The following is a 14,197-nucleotide window of genomic DNA, read 5'->3' on the forward strand; positions in this document are numbered from 1 at the left end:
GACTAGTCTTCCCCCGGAGTCGTTCGCACGGGGGAGGACCAGGCAGGGTTAGGGGGTGGGATTAGGGGGTGGGGTATAAGAACGCAGGGGAGGAAGGGAACTTCCTCTTCCTGCGTTCTCAGCACCATCGGGAGGGTAGAAAGAAAGACTACCCACCCACCCTGCAGTTACCAGGGTTTGGAGGTAGGGTTGGTAGCGTGCCAGTTTAGGACAGGCTGCTGGATAGGCCATACTGGTGAGGGAGTCAATAGCGGGCATACCCACCCGCGGGGGGGGGGATGGAGGAGTGAATGGCGGGGGGTGATGGAGGTATGAGGGGAATGCCAGGTGATAGCGGGGGATGATACGAGATCGGTGAAATGGAGGAAGAATGGATTGGGGCATGGAGTGGTAGAAGTGAGCTCGGAGTGGGGAAAGAGTGAATGGATGACGAATGAGGTTGGGGGGGTTGTTGGGATTGTTGTTGTTATTATTGATCATGTGGTGCAGCCTGGTCCTAATAAATGGCCTTTTACGCTTAAAGTTACCAGCGTGGTTTGTTTTTGGGCAAGATATCGTGCTGCACCCAGCCACGCTCCTGGAGGTGCGTGGCTCACCCAGGGAACAAGAGACCTGGAAAGGGAAACCGAAGGAAGCACAAGAAGACATATCGGAAACCCAAGGCCAAAATCGCATACAGGCTAAGAGGCATTATCCTTCACTTGAACTCTGACTTTGCATAAAAGACGTGTGTATAAGGAAATACAATATAGCCAAACCAGATCTAGTGTGGGACTCGAGCCTTACGAAAGCTCACACCTACATTAGCAACTCACCTTATATGCTACACTAACTCACTTCATTCACAATGTGACCACCACATGGGCAAACGACCACAGCCCTTTTGCAAGTCAGAAGTTTCTTTCTTACGTCAGCAGTTTTAAAAATGCAGCACACTTTGCTATAATCAAGATTTAAACATCATGCAACCAAGTGGTTGCATATTAATTCCTTAACAGACGTGGCCCATGAAAAGGATTGGGAAAAGGTCCCAATCAGGCAGTAGGAATGTGTATTAGCGTATTCCAAGGTCCCAATCAGGCAGAAGGAATGTGTTTTAGCGTATTCCTTTCTTGTCATTTTAGGACAAACAGTGTAATGGGACTGTGTTTTGCAAGGCTAGCAATTGCAGGGCACCGAATACCCCATAATATATAGCCCATGTTGTAAAGAAAATCTTTCTGCAGATCAGTGCCATTGACTGAAAAATTGAGCAGCAGAAAGAAGTGCTAACTGACCACCATTAACCTTTCATTTGTACTTCATTCAGATTTGATTGCAGCCAACATATCTCCAGATGTGCAAATCATTGATCCTTGAAGGAAGTGGTCTGCCGAGAAGAAGGGATTAGTTGTTGGGAAATGCGATAATCAGGGAGGTGAAATAAATATTTAAAAAAACATGAATTCGCAAATTCAAGAAAGAAGCAGGAAAGAACTTAGAAAATAACTGAACCATTGATATCTTTAAATTTTCTAGATGCTGCAAAACCCTGAGAAAATCCCCACTGGAACGCACAACAAATTGAAAATGAAAACGGGATGGCCTATTCACAGATGAGGCGGGAAATAGCAAACTCTTCAGCTTTGTATGATAAACTTTGACAGCTCACAACTCCATTACGCATGCAGGCAACCCCACCCCACCCCACATCTGTTAGAGAAGTTCACTAAATACTTAAGGGTGGAAAAATGTAGTTCAGTACTTTTAGTGGGTTACCACAGTGGCACTAGAGGTAACCTGTTCAGGTCAGACGATCCTTTGAATCGGACTGAAGCCTGCGATGGAGGAACAAGTAGGATAGCTGTTTGGAACACTTGGTTATTCTTCTTCCACACCCTTTACCAATAAAGATACTGTCTTTTAATACGTTTTTGAGAAGAATTTTGGACTTGGGGTGGTACCCTCGATCCTGCAGTAGGCCGCAGTCGCCCTGCTGTAAAAACATGCTCCCGGGATGGGCCTGCTAGTTAGAAGCTCATCACAGAATTACTAATCATCACTGTTCATCAACTGTTAGATCATAGTTTTGTCCTGTGCACAGGACAGAGTATGCACAGTCTGCCTTGGGCAAAGGATGTGGGACTTTAAGCTATCCTTATAGTGTTGGACCCATCAGTCACTTTTGAAAGTGTAGAGCATCACTTGCTATGGGAAAAGTGTGCACTTCAAAGGGATTGCTAGGGCAAGGATCAACTCATTAGCAGACCAAAGACAAAAGTGATCAAAAAAGGCATCCATTTCCCTCCCCCAGAATGGGAAACGGTTGGGCTCCGCACGGCTCTCCCTCTCTCCTTCACAACATGTATTTGTCTATGCTGGTAAGGGTACCGAGTTAGAACGGGTGCTGTGTCAGACGTAAGCAGACGGCACCAAGCTAACAGTACCAGTCGCCGTACCGAACAAGAGTCATCAGAACACTCGATGGAAATACAAAAGATGGATGCATTAGAGCAGACAGACTGAATGGGTCAAAGAACAGTGGCGCTGCCAATAAATAAGTCATGGCTCAATGGTTCCACTGATGGGAATTTTTGGGGCCTCTGGCCTCCCCTGATCCTGTACTATAAAGTGTACATGTTTGCCTACAAGGTCAGTCGTTGAACAAGCAATTGCGGGTATTAAGCAGGACAATTCATTTTTAACAGCAGCTGGCAAAAAATAGCTTGCTGGTCGTGGCAATGAGACAAGGTCAGAGTTGATTGAATTAATGGTCCTTAACCCCTTCGATGCTGCGCAGATTCCGCCGCTGTGCTGACGGAATCTTGCGCGGGCGTGGTCATGACGGAACGGTTCCGTCATGAGCACAGCTCAACCGTGGCTCATGACGGAACCGTTCCGTCATGAGCACCGAAGGGGTTAACAGGACTGATTATAGCAATCAATTCTTTAGGTTTAACCACCAACACAACCATTCACTTACAGGAGTGCAGAATCCAGCATGAAGGGTGATTAACAGTCTTAAATTAACATCCCTTCCCCTCGACATTGCATGCCTTAGCATGTGCATCTCCTACAGTCATGTATATGCTGGAGGGTAATGTACCCAAAAGCCTTAAGACCGTCCTGGGGATGCAGGACTGTGAGTGCAGCATAGATGGACAACAGTGACTTCAACTCAGCCAATAAAGGTTTAGCAACATTAATATGAAGGACAAAACAGTAAGCTTGGCGTTAAACAATATATCTACTTTTTGCAAATTCAAAGATGAAGAAGATATGAATTCAGTGATTCAGTACCAGCACAAATGAAAATATTGCGTTCTGTAAAACAACGGTACAGCTTAGATAGATTCATCTAGTTTTTCCAGCTATCCTTGGAGAATATTAGGAAACAGCGAGTATTCTTCTTGAAATGAGAAGTCAACGTTCAGCCTCAGAGCTCCAAATAAAAGCAGGCAAATGCTTTGATAAGCCCCAGATCTGCTGTTTGAATTATTATCTACTTGTTTTTATTTGCTTATATTTCATTTCCATTTCTGGTCTGTCTATCTTGCAAGCTAGTAGTCTGTTTGCCCTGCCACCATATTGCACAGTAACCCTGCCATGGGTCTAGCAGTTAATGAGCAGTGTATTTGGACAGTGGGATTCTGTATACCCATCTAGGCCAAAGCGTTGTAATGGAAAGTTTGAGTTGGACCACAGTTTCATTATCAGCACACGCTCACAACTTTGCAAGATTGTGTAACGATTCCCACATTGCTCATACGATAAAGTTATGGTATTGCTAGGAGTATACCAAAACATTTGCATCACTCAAAATCTAAAATTAAGAGTTTTATGAATCATAGTTTCTCACTGGTACCACTATCCTATAATACATTTTGAATACCCTCTACCATGAAATATTTCTCACTCCAAATGATGGCAGAAAAATGCAGGAAGGCACCATTCAAGCAAATACCAGGGCCTTTGCTGAGATAAGCCACAACCTCTCACCTAAAATCCTTTGAATTTCAGTGCAAGAATGTTTAGACGGATTAACCGATGATGAGCTGGTCTAAATGTCCTTACTGGACACCTGAAGATCTGCAAACAGAGAACTCAATCAAGAAATCAAGACCCAGGGGGAAATCACACCCTTAGACCTGACACCTAAAGGACATTCAGTCTTTATATTCCGGTGTCTTTGGAATGGATATGCTGCATTGATAAAACATACAGATGTGCACAACAAAAAAACACTTCTACCGGAATAATTTTAAGAGCATCCAAAGTACGGCTTCCCACTCGAAAGCAGAAGTGTTGGACAGCTTCTGGACCAACATAGTCAGCAAACAAGAAATTGGACGGAGGGGAAAAAACACAACTTAGTCACCTTTGTTACTAGCCTCACTATACCTTTATTGCAGCAAATGTATTTATGATAAAAAAAAAGATGAATATCCTCACCTGTTGTGAGAAAAGGGTGGATTAAAACAAGAGTAACTGGGGCACAGTTACAGAGTCTCACCTGCAATCGGTTAGTGAGAATGATATTTGGGTACATGGCCCCCACATCCAGATGATAAATAAGTGGGCACTCTATCCGGTTTGGCACCTCCTTCAGATAATTTAATTTCTTCTTAATCTCATCACAGACCTGCATGAGGAGAAGGCAAATACAGGTTCAGATATGGGGAGATATGAAGGTGGTTGAAGAGCTGAATTGTAAGAAGAAAGGCAGGAAAAAAGATTAACATAAAAGATTAAGGTAAAAAAGGAGAAAGAGTGAAGGGAGTGATGAGGGAGAACATTAGACCAAAATTGACTGCACAGAATGCCAGCAAAGCGATAGGATAAAAAGCTAGATGAGCAAATGAAAGAAGACCACCACACCCTCAAGAAATGAAACAGAAATCAAGCATAAATCAAGCATCCTTTGAGGCATCAAACCAACAGAGTAAGTACTGAAACCTTAAAGGATGAACAAGATCAAACAACTGGTTTGCGACCACTTTTAGTGCTTGACCAGATAATCAAACTAATCTGTGGGCACGAACTAACAGAATATAGTAACCTTTAAGAGCATCTGTTTCTCTTAGTATGTAAGCTCTTTCTCATTCTCAACGTGTGGGTACCCTTGCACCACGTGGTGGGACGAAAAAGCCTCCATCATCCCTACGGGTACGTAAAGTCGATGCATCCTACTCTTCTATTATGATTTTTCCCATTCTCAGTTTTTTGGTAGGCTCTACAGCAAGAGAGAATGAAAAGAAAAAAAGAGGTGGGATCGCCGCATCAGCCAGCTTAAGATGAGGCGAACAGTTTACACAGAAGTTCCTGGCCAAATATTTCATCACTCTGAAAAGAAGCCATCAGAGTTTATGGACAGTAGAATGCTTATGAGGCAGTCCATGTAGGTACCTGGTGTATGTCTCCAAAACATAGATGGCTGCATAAAACAAAAGACACAACCTTAGTCATGGTATAGTGAGCTCTCACTCCTGGTAACTGGGCCTGATGCGATGTACAACAAATCGACATTTCAGGACATTAGCTATCTGCCAACTTGGCCTGAGATTCCGCTGAGCTGGCATGGTCTACAAAGGTCATGAGAAATTGAACCAAGGTAGATCGCTGGTTGGTCCAGACAGAAGTGCCAACTGCTCCAATGGTTATACTAAGTAATTTTTCATCACAGAGGAAGCATGGTGATCGAAAAACGTCAGGAGCTAGATCTATATGTTCATATGGAACTCCCAAAATAACATTTGGAATGAAAAAACGAGTTCAGAGAACCAATGTTGGCCTACGAAAAAGTTTCTCTGGTGCAAAGTTCTTGCAACCCTCTCACACGCCTAGTTGAGGTTATGGCCACCATAAAGGTTGTCCACCAGTATAGCAGCTCCCGCTATAGAAATGTCATAGGAGGCCATCAAGCTTCAAGAGGCAGCAGGGCAACTAAAGGGAGAAAATAAATGCAATAGATGGATCAAGCGCTGTCTTGTTGGCCATGGAGAACAATTCTTCTGGGAAGCTTAAACAGTTGCGAGGCAAATCTTGCAAATGTTTACATGCAACCCTTCGGACCCAGTCAACAGGAAAAGAGCATGACAGCCCAACTAGCGCGTGAGCAGTAAAAACATTCTTCACCAATGCACCATTAGAACCTCAATCTTTCTTATGCTGAGGTGAAGGATTTCCTGACCGGCTGAGCTGGGGAGAGATTTAAAAGCTCCAAAGGATCTACACACTCAAACAGAGTTACCAAAATTAACATGTCAGTCTGTAATGCAACTGGTGCTTATGTAAAGCATGCGTATACCTTCGGGTTGAGTTTGCACTATATAAAACTCCCCAAAAACAAAAGGGGGTGCAACATTCTACCTCCATCCATCCATCTATGAACAGATCATCTCTCCCCTTAGGAGGTATATATCAAATGACGAGAGAGCAGGTCAAAGAACAACAATGAAGAAATAGCACCCTGGGCTCTCCCTGACCTTCTGGAGAACTCTTGAGCTTACAGGAGTTGGACGAAAGTGAGAGAAAGGAGACTGTTTAATCCAACATTGGGCCATCGATGAGCGATGGACAAGCTCATATCGCAGGTTTCACAAAGGTGATCCTAAAGGATCTGGCCGACCTGCCCATCTCAAAAGAGAAATCTGCACACTTGGTGTTAAGAGGAGTTGCATAGGCAGAGAAGGGTGTAGGCTTTCGAGACTGGGCAATGAATTCATGGACAATTTCTCAATTTGCGTGATCAGTGCATAACACCTGCTCCAGCTGATGGTTCTCATGAGGAAAATGCTGTTTTGCAAAGTTCATTCCCTCAGAACTATTGCTAGTCATCAGAGTTATTGTGAGTGGGTCCCTTCCAGTATTCTAACATGAAAGAGGACTGTGTAAGTCACTACTATGTTGATGATCGCTAATGGTAGGAATGCTTAAAAAGAAAAAAAGAAAAATCAGCCTACAGCTCTAAACGCTGTATGTGCAGGGATTATAAGGGGTGACAATCCCCCCACCCCCAAAATACAACCCAAAAAATCACGTCCACTCAAGCTCCCAGGGGTCTGTAGTGGCTCATGGTCTGTGGACAGGAAAAATGAGGATCCTTCTAACCATGAAGGGAGGGAGATTTGTTCAGTGTGATAAGGTTGGAACCAAGCATGGATGGGAGTGGGATATGCTCTGACTAGGTATTCATTATTTGATTCAAAGGTTCCGTTTGGAGAAGCTGTAGGGATTTCATCTGGGGTTTGGCCTCGAGGACATCCTCTAAGTAGGATGCATTCAAGTCTCTGGAACCATCAGGCTTACCAGTCTAGTTAGTAAAGAATTGAACCACCACCTAGCTGATAATCCTGCCTTGTCTGAAAGGGGAACCATTTTCAACAAGCTAGAATAAAAATAAAAAAAATTTTAAAAACATATCGGCCCTGCACACCGAATCCTCTTAGATGGGGAATTTAACTACAAACCCCATGATCGAATATGGTCAAGCAGCATTAAACCTCCTCTGATATCATGCTATGATTCAAATGAGAGAATCACCTAGATAGCTCCAGGCACATCTATTGCTGCAGATAGGCCACAACCAGTCCCAAGATATTTGGTAAGATCCAAGGGGTGGCAATGAGATCAAATGGGAGTCTCCTGAGCCAAGGTCAGCATCTTTAGCTTCTGTTGTGTAAGGAACTAGTTTAGATTATAGGGGTTACGAAACAATTGATAAAGTATACACGTCTCGTTTGTGGTGGTAGGACTGGCTTTACGGCTCCTATGAGAAGGTGCCTCTAGCACCTGCAGAACCTCTTGGCATGCGGTCTAGGACAAGACACATCTAGATGCGGTGGCCATGAAAGCTGAACCACATCCATTATTTTCCCCTGAGATATCCAAGGCATCTGCAGGCTTGAGTCCTATGGTGGTTTCCCCACAAAGGAGTGGTAAGGGCCTCCAGAGAGGATGCCAGACAGGTAAACTTATCCACAGGAGAAAAAAATGTTTCCATCAAAGTGGGGATTGATGACTTTCCTGGTACTCTGGCCTGAAGACTACAACCATGACTGTTGCCACATCGCCATGGAGTTCACCACATAGGCAGGAGTGTCTAAGAGGTCCTGGGACTTCAGCACGTTTTGCTGTGCCACTTCTTTCCCTAGGTTAAACAAACATGTGTTGCTCCTGGGCACAGTACAGGAGAATGTAGCTGCCAGTGTTGGCACTGGTACATCTAAGGAAAAGGCTACTGCGTGCATATATTTTGGTACAACATATTTCCAGACACTAAACCTCATTACCTATGTGACAGTACATCACTTTACACAAAGACTGAGCTGTGGGAATTCCAGACACCAAAATATAACTTTCCTGAGGCCTATAATCATTGTCCAAGTAATTCGAGATGACAGACTCAGAAAAAGGCCTTGTCTAAGTCTCCTGAGCCTGACTGAGAATTTGCAGCTCTATGTCTAGGGTTGGCTTAGGTAGGGGAGCTGTTGCACGACCAATATATAGCTGCCGGCATTGCTCACAAGTGGCACTAGAGACTCAATAGACAGCACTTCCAAAGTCTTTGATCAGTTGTCAGGGTGCGTACCCTCCTGGTTCCTAGTAAACACCTGTGCCCCATTCTCCCATGTGTGGAGGTGGGCTGGGAGACGGGTTCATTGGAGATCCCAGATAGCCCAGTTGGAGCATTCAGGACAGAGATCGGGCTGTCAGCCTTCAGTTAGTCCTCTATACCAGGAACTACACTGGAGTCTCCAAGAGTTGCAGCCAAATGGATAGACAGCAGCAGGGCTGAGGCGCCTTTAGGGTTTCCTTAGCTTTCAACTTTGCACTGAGAGCATCCAACAAGACATCTGACCCACATTACAGTACAGCAAAGAGGCAAACCCTGCAGCCAGATCACAGTGGGAGTGGTTCAATAATTCCTGGTCCAGCTACCACTGGTCCAATGGATTGGATGAGACTAATGATTAGGACTAAAATTACAATGTAGGAGCTCTTCCCTTAAAAAGGTAATATCCACCGGAGGGCCCAAGGGAAACCAAGTGCCTAGGTGACTGGTGCCAACTCCTGCAGAAATTGGAACAATAATGTGGAGGAGTCTGGTACTCTGGTGTCTCCCCAGTATTAGGGTGTCCTCCCAACAGAACTGCAGTAGTTGGGTACCCAGAAAGGGTGATTTAGGCCACTGATTCTTTGTACCTACACTTTTTTTGATGTGCCCACTGTGCTTTGTAGGAGTGGGGGGGAGGAGTGAATACAGGGAATAACCAACATCTGCACTTATTTAGCAGATGCTCCCTTAATTATTCACTAAGTAGTACACACACTTTCAACTGCCACCTGCATAATCACAAAGTTTGGCTCAATCAGTCAAAGAGGAGGAGGAGTCAGTAGATGGTCATATCTGATCACTTTGGGGCTGCAACAGAGAACACCAAGAGGACTTGCTGGACTAGATTCCCAGGTGCTCCTGTCGGGAGTTACAACAACAAATTGAGACGCGTCCCCCCCCAGATCCACATCCAGGGATGTAGAGGGTATCAACCACTTGGTGCAGTGGGTCTACAGTTCTAGGCCAAGAAGGAAAGACTAATCTAACCCCTTTGAACGTAGACAGCGTGGTACCTCCAAGCGCAGATGAGGCATTGGTAGTGCAGCGTTGTATTGAGCAGTAAAAGGTTTAGTCCCAAAAGGAAGTGTACTTCTTGCTGTTTTGACCGTGATGAAAGGGTCTGACTTAAGCGAGCTGGTTGGTACCAGTGAAAAGCCAGTCATGTGACCAAGTACTTTCACCTATCCCTTGGTGACTCAGGTAATCTGCATAAGGCCAATCGGGGTGACCTCCATGAGGGAGGGGCTCTGGTAGTGGGATGTTGGGTGTTTGAACAGGATGCAGCAAGACACGGAGCAAAGATAGGGGTAGTCCTCTAACATGAGAAGTAGCCATTACCTTGCACTTGTAACCCACGTTTTCTTCCTCATGAACACCTATTTGGGGATCAATGAACACCATGAATCTGCATGCAAGTCAGGGGGTTCTGGTAACACATCTTAATGATGGAAGCACAGAGAGTGCAATTAATGTTTCCCAAGCACAAAACACTGAGGTTATGTGGGCCAGGATACGGTTGATCGCAGGACATGTGTGGCTTAAAGGCAGGGCCTGTTTTAAGCTACCAGAGCCAAAGAAAACAGAGAATGAGGTGAAAAAACAGCAAAAATAATAGTAAAAATACCAAGCTGAAGCACAGGAAAGCACCTTTTTTACTCTTCGTCCTAGTGCAAAAGCTGCTAACCCACACAGCTTGGTAAAAAATAGAGAAATGGCCAGGGGTCGCAGTCACATAAGGACACAATCCTACATGATACAAGTATGCTGAGCTATTTTTCAACAGGTACGTAATCAATTTTCAGTCATGGCACAAGGTGGTGAGGTGCTATTAACAGCAAATAGCCAGGACATGACAGTAATGGAAAGTACTCTCACCATTAAGAAAAATTGCAGCTCAGAAGAAACAGACCCGAGAAAGTCTCCAGGGGGTTGGCCAAGAAACTAGTCTCAGAAAGGGTTGGGATCAGGAGTACTATCTTCTTGGCATTAACCATTTTTATAGACATAAAATGGAAAAGAGAGGGGTAGGGTGTGTATGGTTAGGAGATGATGAAGGGGGGTCAGGGGTAAAGATGGTAAGGAAAGGAAACTGACCTCAAGCCATAATCACGATGAGATAGATTTACTAGATGAAAAATGATTTTTGGAGAACAAAAGATTGAAAACTCCGTGATTAAGAGTCTGGATTATGTGAAAGGGGGAACCCAGCGTCACCTACCTCCTGGAAGTTAGTAACTTCCTCAACGGGCAGCTTCTCTTCCTCCTCAATTGCATGCTTCAAAGTCATCTCCACACGTTGAAGGAGAAAGTCAAAGGCAGAAGGATTCTGGGAAAATAAAAAATGAGCATGGTCCTCAGAAAATGCCAAATGAACAATACCAGGTGGTCAAGAGAATTCACATAAAAATGTTAGAAACAACTGATGCACGGCTTAACATGACTTAATACACTTGATAAAGCATCCATTCGCAAAAAGCCTGTTACGCAGATTGAAAATCTAACAAGTAATTGCACAATTTGATGTGAGACCATGGTCTATAAAATAGTGTGGAATCTACAATATGCAGAACCGCAGTTCAAGTGATGACAAAGGAGACCTATGTGCCACACTGCATAGACTACGTAAAGCAAACATGAGCTAGTAGGAAATTTATGGCAGAAACCAATGACTTGATTGGGTGGCATAAAACTTCACTTCTCTTAATATAGTCTGACATTCTCAATAATAATACAATTAAAAGAAGACAGGAGGTGACCGAATTTCTTGTTCGCATACTTCACAAATTATGTTTGTGACACAGAAGAGATATTAAGCGTGGTCTCAAGTTTGACAGATTCAAATACTGCTTAATTAGAAAAAACTATATTGCCACTTGAGCTATTCCAGTTACTGTTTTGTTTATCCATTATGTACCAGAATGATGTAGCAAACGTTGAGACCAAGCCACCTTTTTCATACTGGAAACAGAAATACACCCCAACACAGGATAGAAAGAGGGAGTGAGATGAAATCAAGAGATTTGTGACAGGCAGGAACTTACCATTTTGAAACGGCAGGGGATGTCACTTCGGAACACGCCAGACTCCAGGGCTTCCACGTGGCCACCAACATAGGTCTCAGAATCCAACACATGTCCATCACTAGTCATCTTATTAAAAACTTGCTCCTGCTTGTTTGGAAAGATTATGTTGGCGTGATATGCTTGAACCATGAGCAGTGCCTCACACAGTGTCCCAGAGCCCTTACGAAGCACCTAGTTGGGATGAGAGAGGTGAGGATGGTGTAAAAACATGCATACAAGCAAACCTTCTTTCTATCAACAAGTGACTTACAATCCAACATTGACTAATATATCAAAATAGGCTACGAATGTTCTTCAGCATCTGAAACAAATAGTTCCTAGGTATCTATTTCCCATTATTGCTTATCCTGATTATTCTTCAATACAGCACAAGAGAAACAAGCATTTGCATTGCAATAGGTCTCGCAGTTACGCAAGTTTGAGCTATTGACATTGCAAATAATGTATTTGTTTTCGTTTTAAAAACATAAATAAAAGACATTGTCATTTACAATGGCAATAGCTAAACTTGCGTAACTGCGAGACCTATTGCATTGCAAATGCTTGTTTTTAATTACAGACAAAAAGCATCAGGCAAAGCTCATTTCATGCAGACCAAATAACTAGTCTGGAACGGTGGCGCAGCAGAGCTCCTAATCCATGAATGACTCAGCAGGAACCATCTGAGTGATATAATACCTAAATATGGCTGCAAAATCAATGTTTTTGGAAGTTCTAAAATTAATGGTGAGGTGATGTTGGACTCTTACTTGCAGTGTCAGAGGTCATGCAAGGCAGAAACACACTGGGTAAAAAGGTTACACAGTAGGATGAGTATGTCAATAATTCTCACTGAATACTTGTTAAGGATGATTTCAGCTCCAAAGGTGGACAGCGCTATCACTGGCTCTCTGTGCAACTAATATAGTTAACTGGACTTAGTGGGCAGGCATCAATCAGATACAGAGAGCTCCGTGGTGCTCTCACACCGTGTGTATTTTCTTTGCAATCCGGGAATTGTAGTGTTGCTTTCCTTCTGCTTGCGCTCGAAGTGCCAGAGGGAAATAAAGGACTGAATGAGATACCCCCGCCAACACGAGAGAGCTGGAGATCTCCGACTGTATAAAAAAAGCTTCAACAGCCTTCTTCGAGACCATCCTTCAGTTTAAATCAAATATTCCAAACCAATGACGGGCAGCCCACAGATTCTGCATACACCACAGCCTTCTGAGCTGTATGTGAGCAACAGATGAATATGCTCTCCTTCTGGTCAGCCTTCCAGCAATGCATCCAGGAGCATCACCAGATCAAGCAAGGATGGGTCTAGGAGCGAAGACACTGCATCATCACTTAAACTATACCTGAAGGAGGGAAGCTCTGAAATGCATCATTTGCACCAACTAATGGTTTAGCAAAAAGTCGACTGTGACACTTTCACGTGTCTTTGTGTAACGCGATCTTGTAGTAGTGGAAATTTAAATTCGAAATCCAATCAGGCGAGAGGTTACAAACAAGTCCGAAAACTGGAGATATTAAAACACATGAACCAGCATACTTTCTGACCAAAAGAACGAGTCCTAAATGATAGCAGTGATTTGATTTTAATTACAGAAACTTGAAAATTAGACCTTGCAGCAAGCCAAAATCCACATGCCTTCCAGAAAAAATAATCCATGCTTAATTACTGTACAATTAACCTAAACCCCTTTCTACAATTATTGCGAACGCAATGCACACTTTGGTTGTCTGGCATGTTAGGACAAATAAAGGAACATGTTTTCAGTAAACCACAGTCACGCCTCAGTTAACCCCCACCGCCTATGACGTGGCTACAACACAATGCCAGAACGTCTCGGCACGCTGGTGGGCATAGACGGCTGGACAGGGTTTCTGTGTTTAATTCTATGTAGCCCTGTTATATTGTGCACCTTCTTCGATAAAAAACAGTGCGAGATGGAAATTGCCAACACCTTATAGATAAACAGGATATATATATGAAGCCAAAAGTAAAGAAACAACAATAAAGCAAATACACGGCGTTTATTTCATTTGGGTAATCAAATACACGGCGTTTATTTAATTTGCGCATAGATAGAAACAACAACAAAGCAAAACCAGTGGTGCTCGCGCACCACAGAGGAGCGGGGGCAAGGGAGAGCGGCAGCGAGGTACGCGGCAGCGAGGCGAACGCGTGCTGCTGCGCGTGCTAGCCACCGGTGGGAATAGGTGGAGCAAAGGCGGGACATGCGCCCGCCTTTACCCACTTGCGTGCTGTATTTGGTTTTTTTTGTAAAAGCATGCGTAAGCCAATGGCAGCCGGCGAAAGCCAAACCATACGCACGAGCGTGTGAGCAGCTTTCAGAACCTCGTACAAGAGGACTCGCGCCTAAACTCGCGCTGCGCAAGCAGTGCTGTTCACTGCAACGCTAGGCGCAAGACCTTAAAAAGGCTCCTGACCTATAACAATAAATCCTCATCCCACTACTGAATGCAATTGGATGAACGGACGTTATGCTGTTTCACTAAAGATCTTCAAGCT

General features: G+C 44.0%; 1 protein-coding gene across 1 annotated transcript in view; it reads right to left on the minus strand.

The window, feature by feature from the left end:
* The window catches only part of POLE (DNA polymerase epsilon, catalytic subunit), a 241,781-nt gene that overhangs the window by 147,966 nt on the left and 79,618 nt on the right, over nt 1–14,197 (minus strand). The window contains exons 15-17 of the mRNA XM_085636412.1: nt 11,638–11,850; nt 10,815–10,922; nt 4,493–4,621 (exon numbers count right to left, since the gene is read on the minus strand). Coding sequence (XP_085492538.1) covers nt 4,493–4,621; nt 10,815–10,922; nt 11,638–11,850 — 450 coding nt within the window. The remainder of the gene's footprint in view (nt 1–4,492; nt 4,622–10,814; nt 10,923–11,637; nt 11,851–14,197) is intronic.

This window comes from Triturus cristatus, chromosome 11 (genome assembly GCF_964204655.1).
Source record: "Triturus cristatus chromosome 11, aTriCri1.1, whole genome shotgun sequence".
Lineage (NCBI taxonomy): Eukaryota > Metazoa > Chordata > Amphibia > Caudata > Salamandridae > Triturus > Triturus cristatus.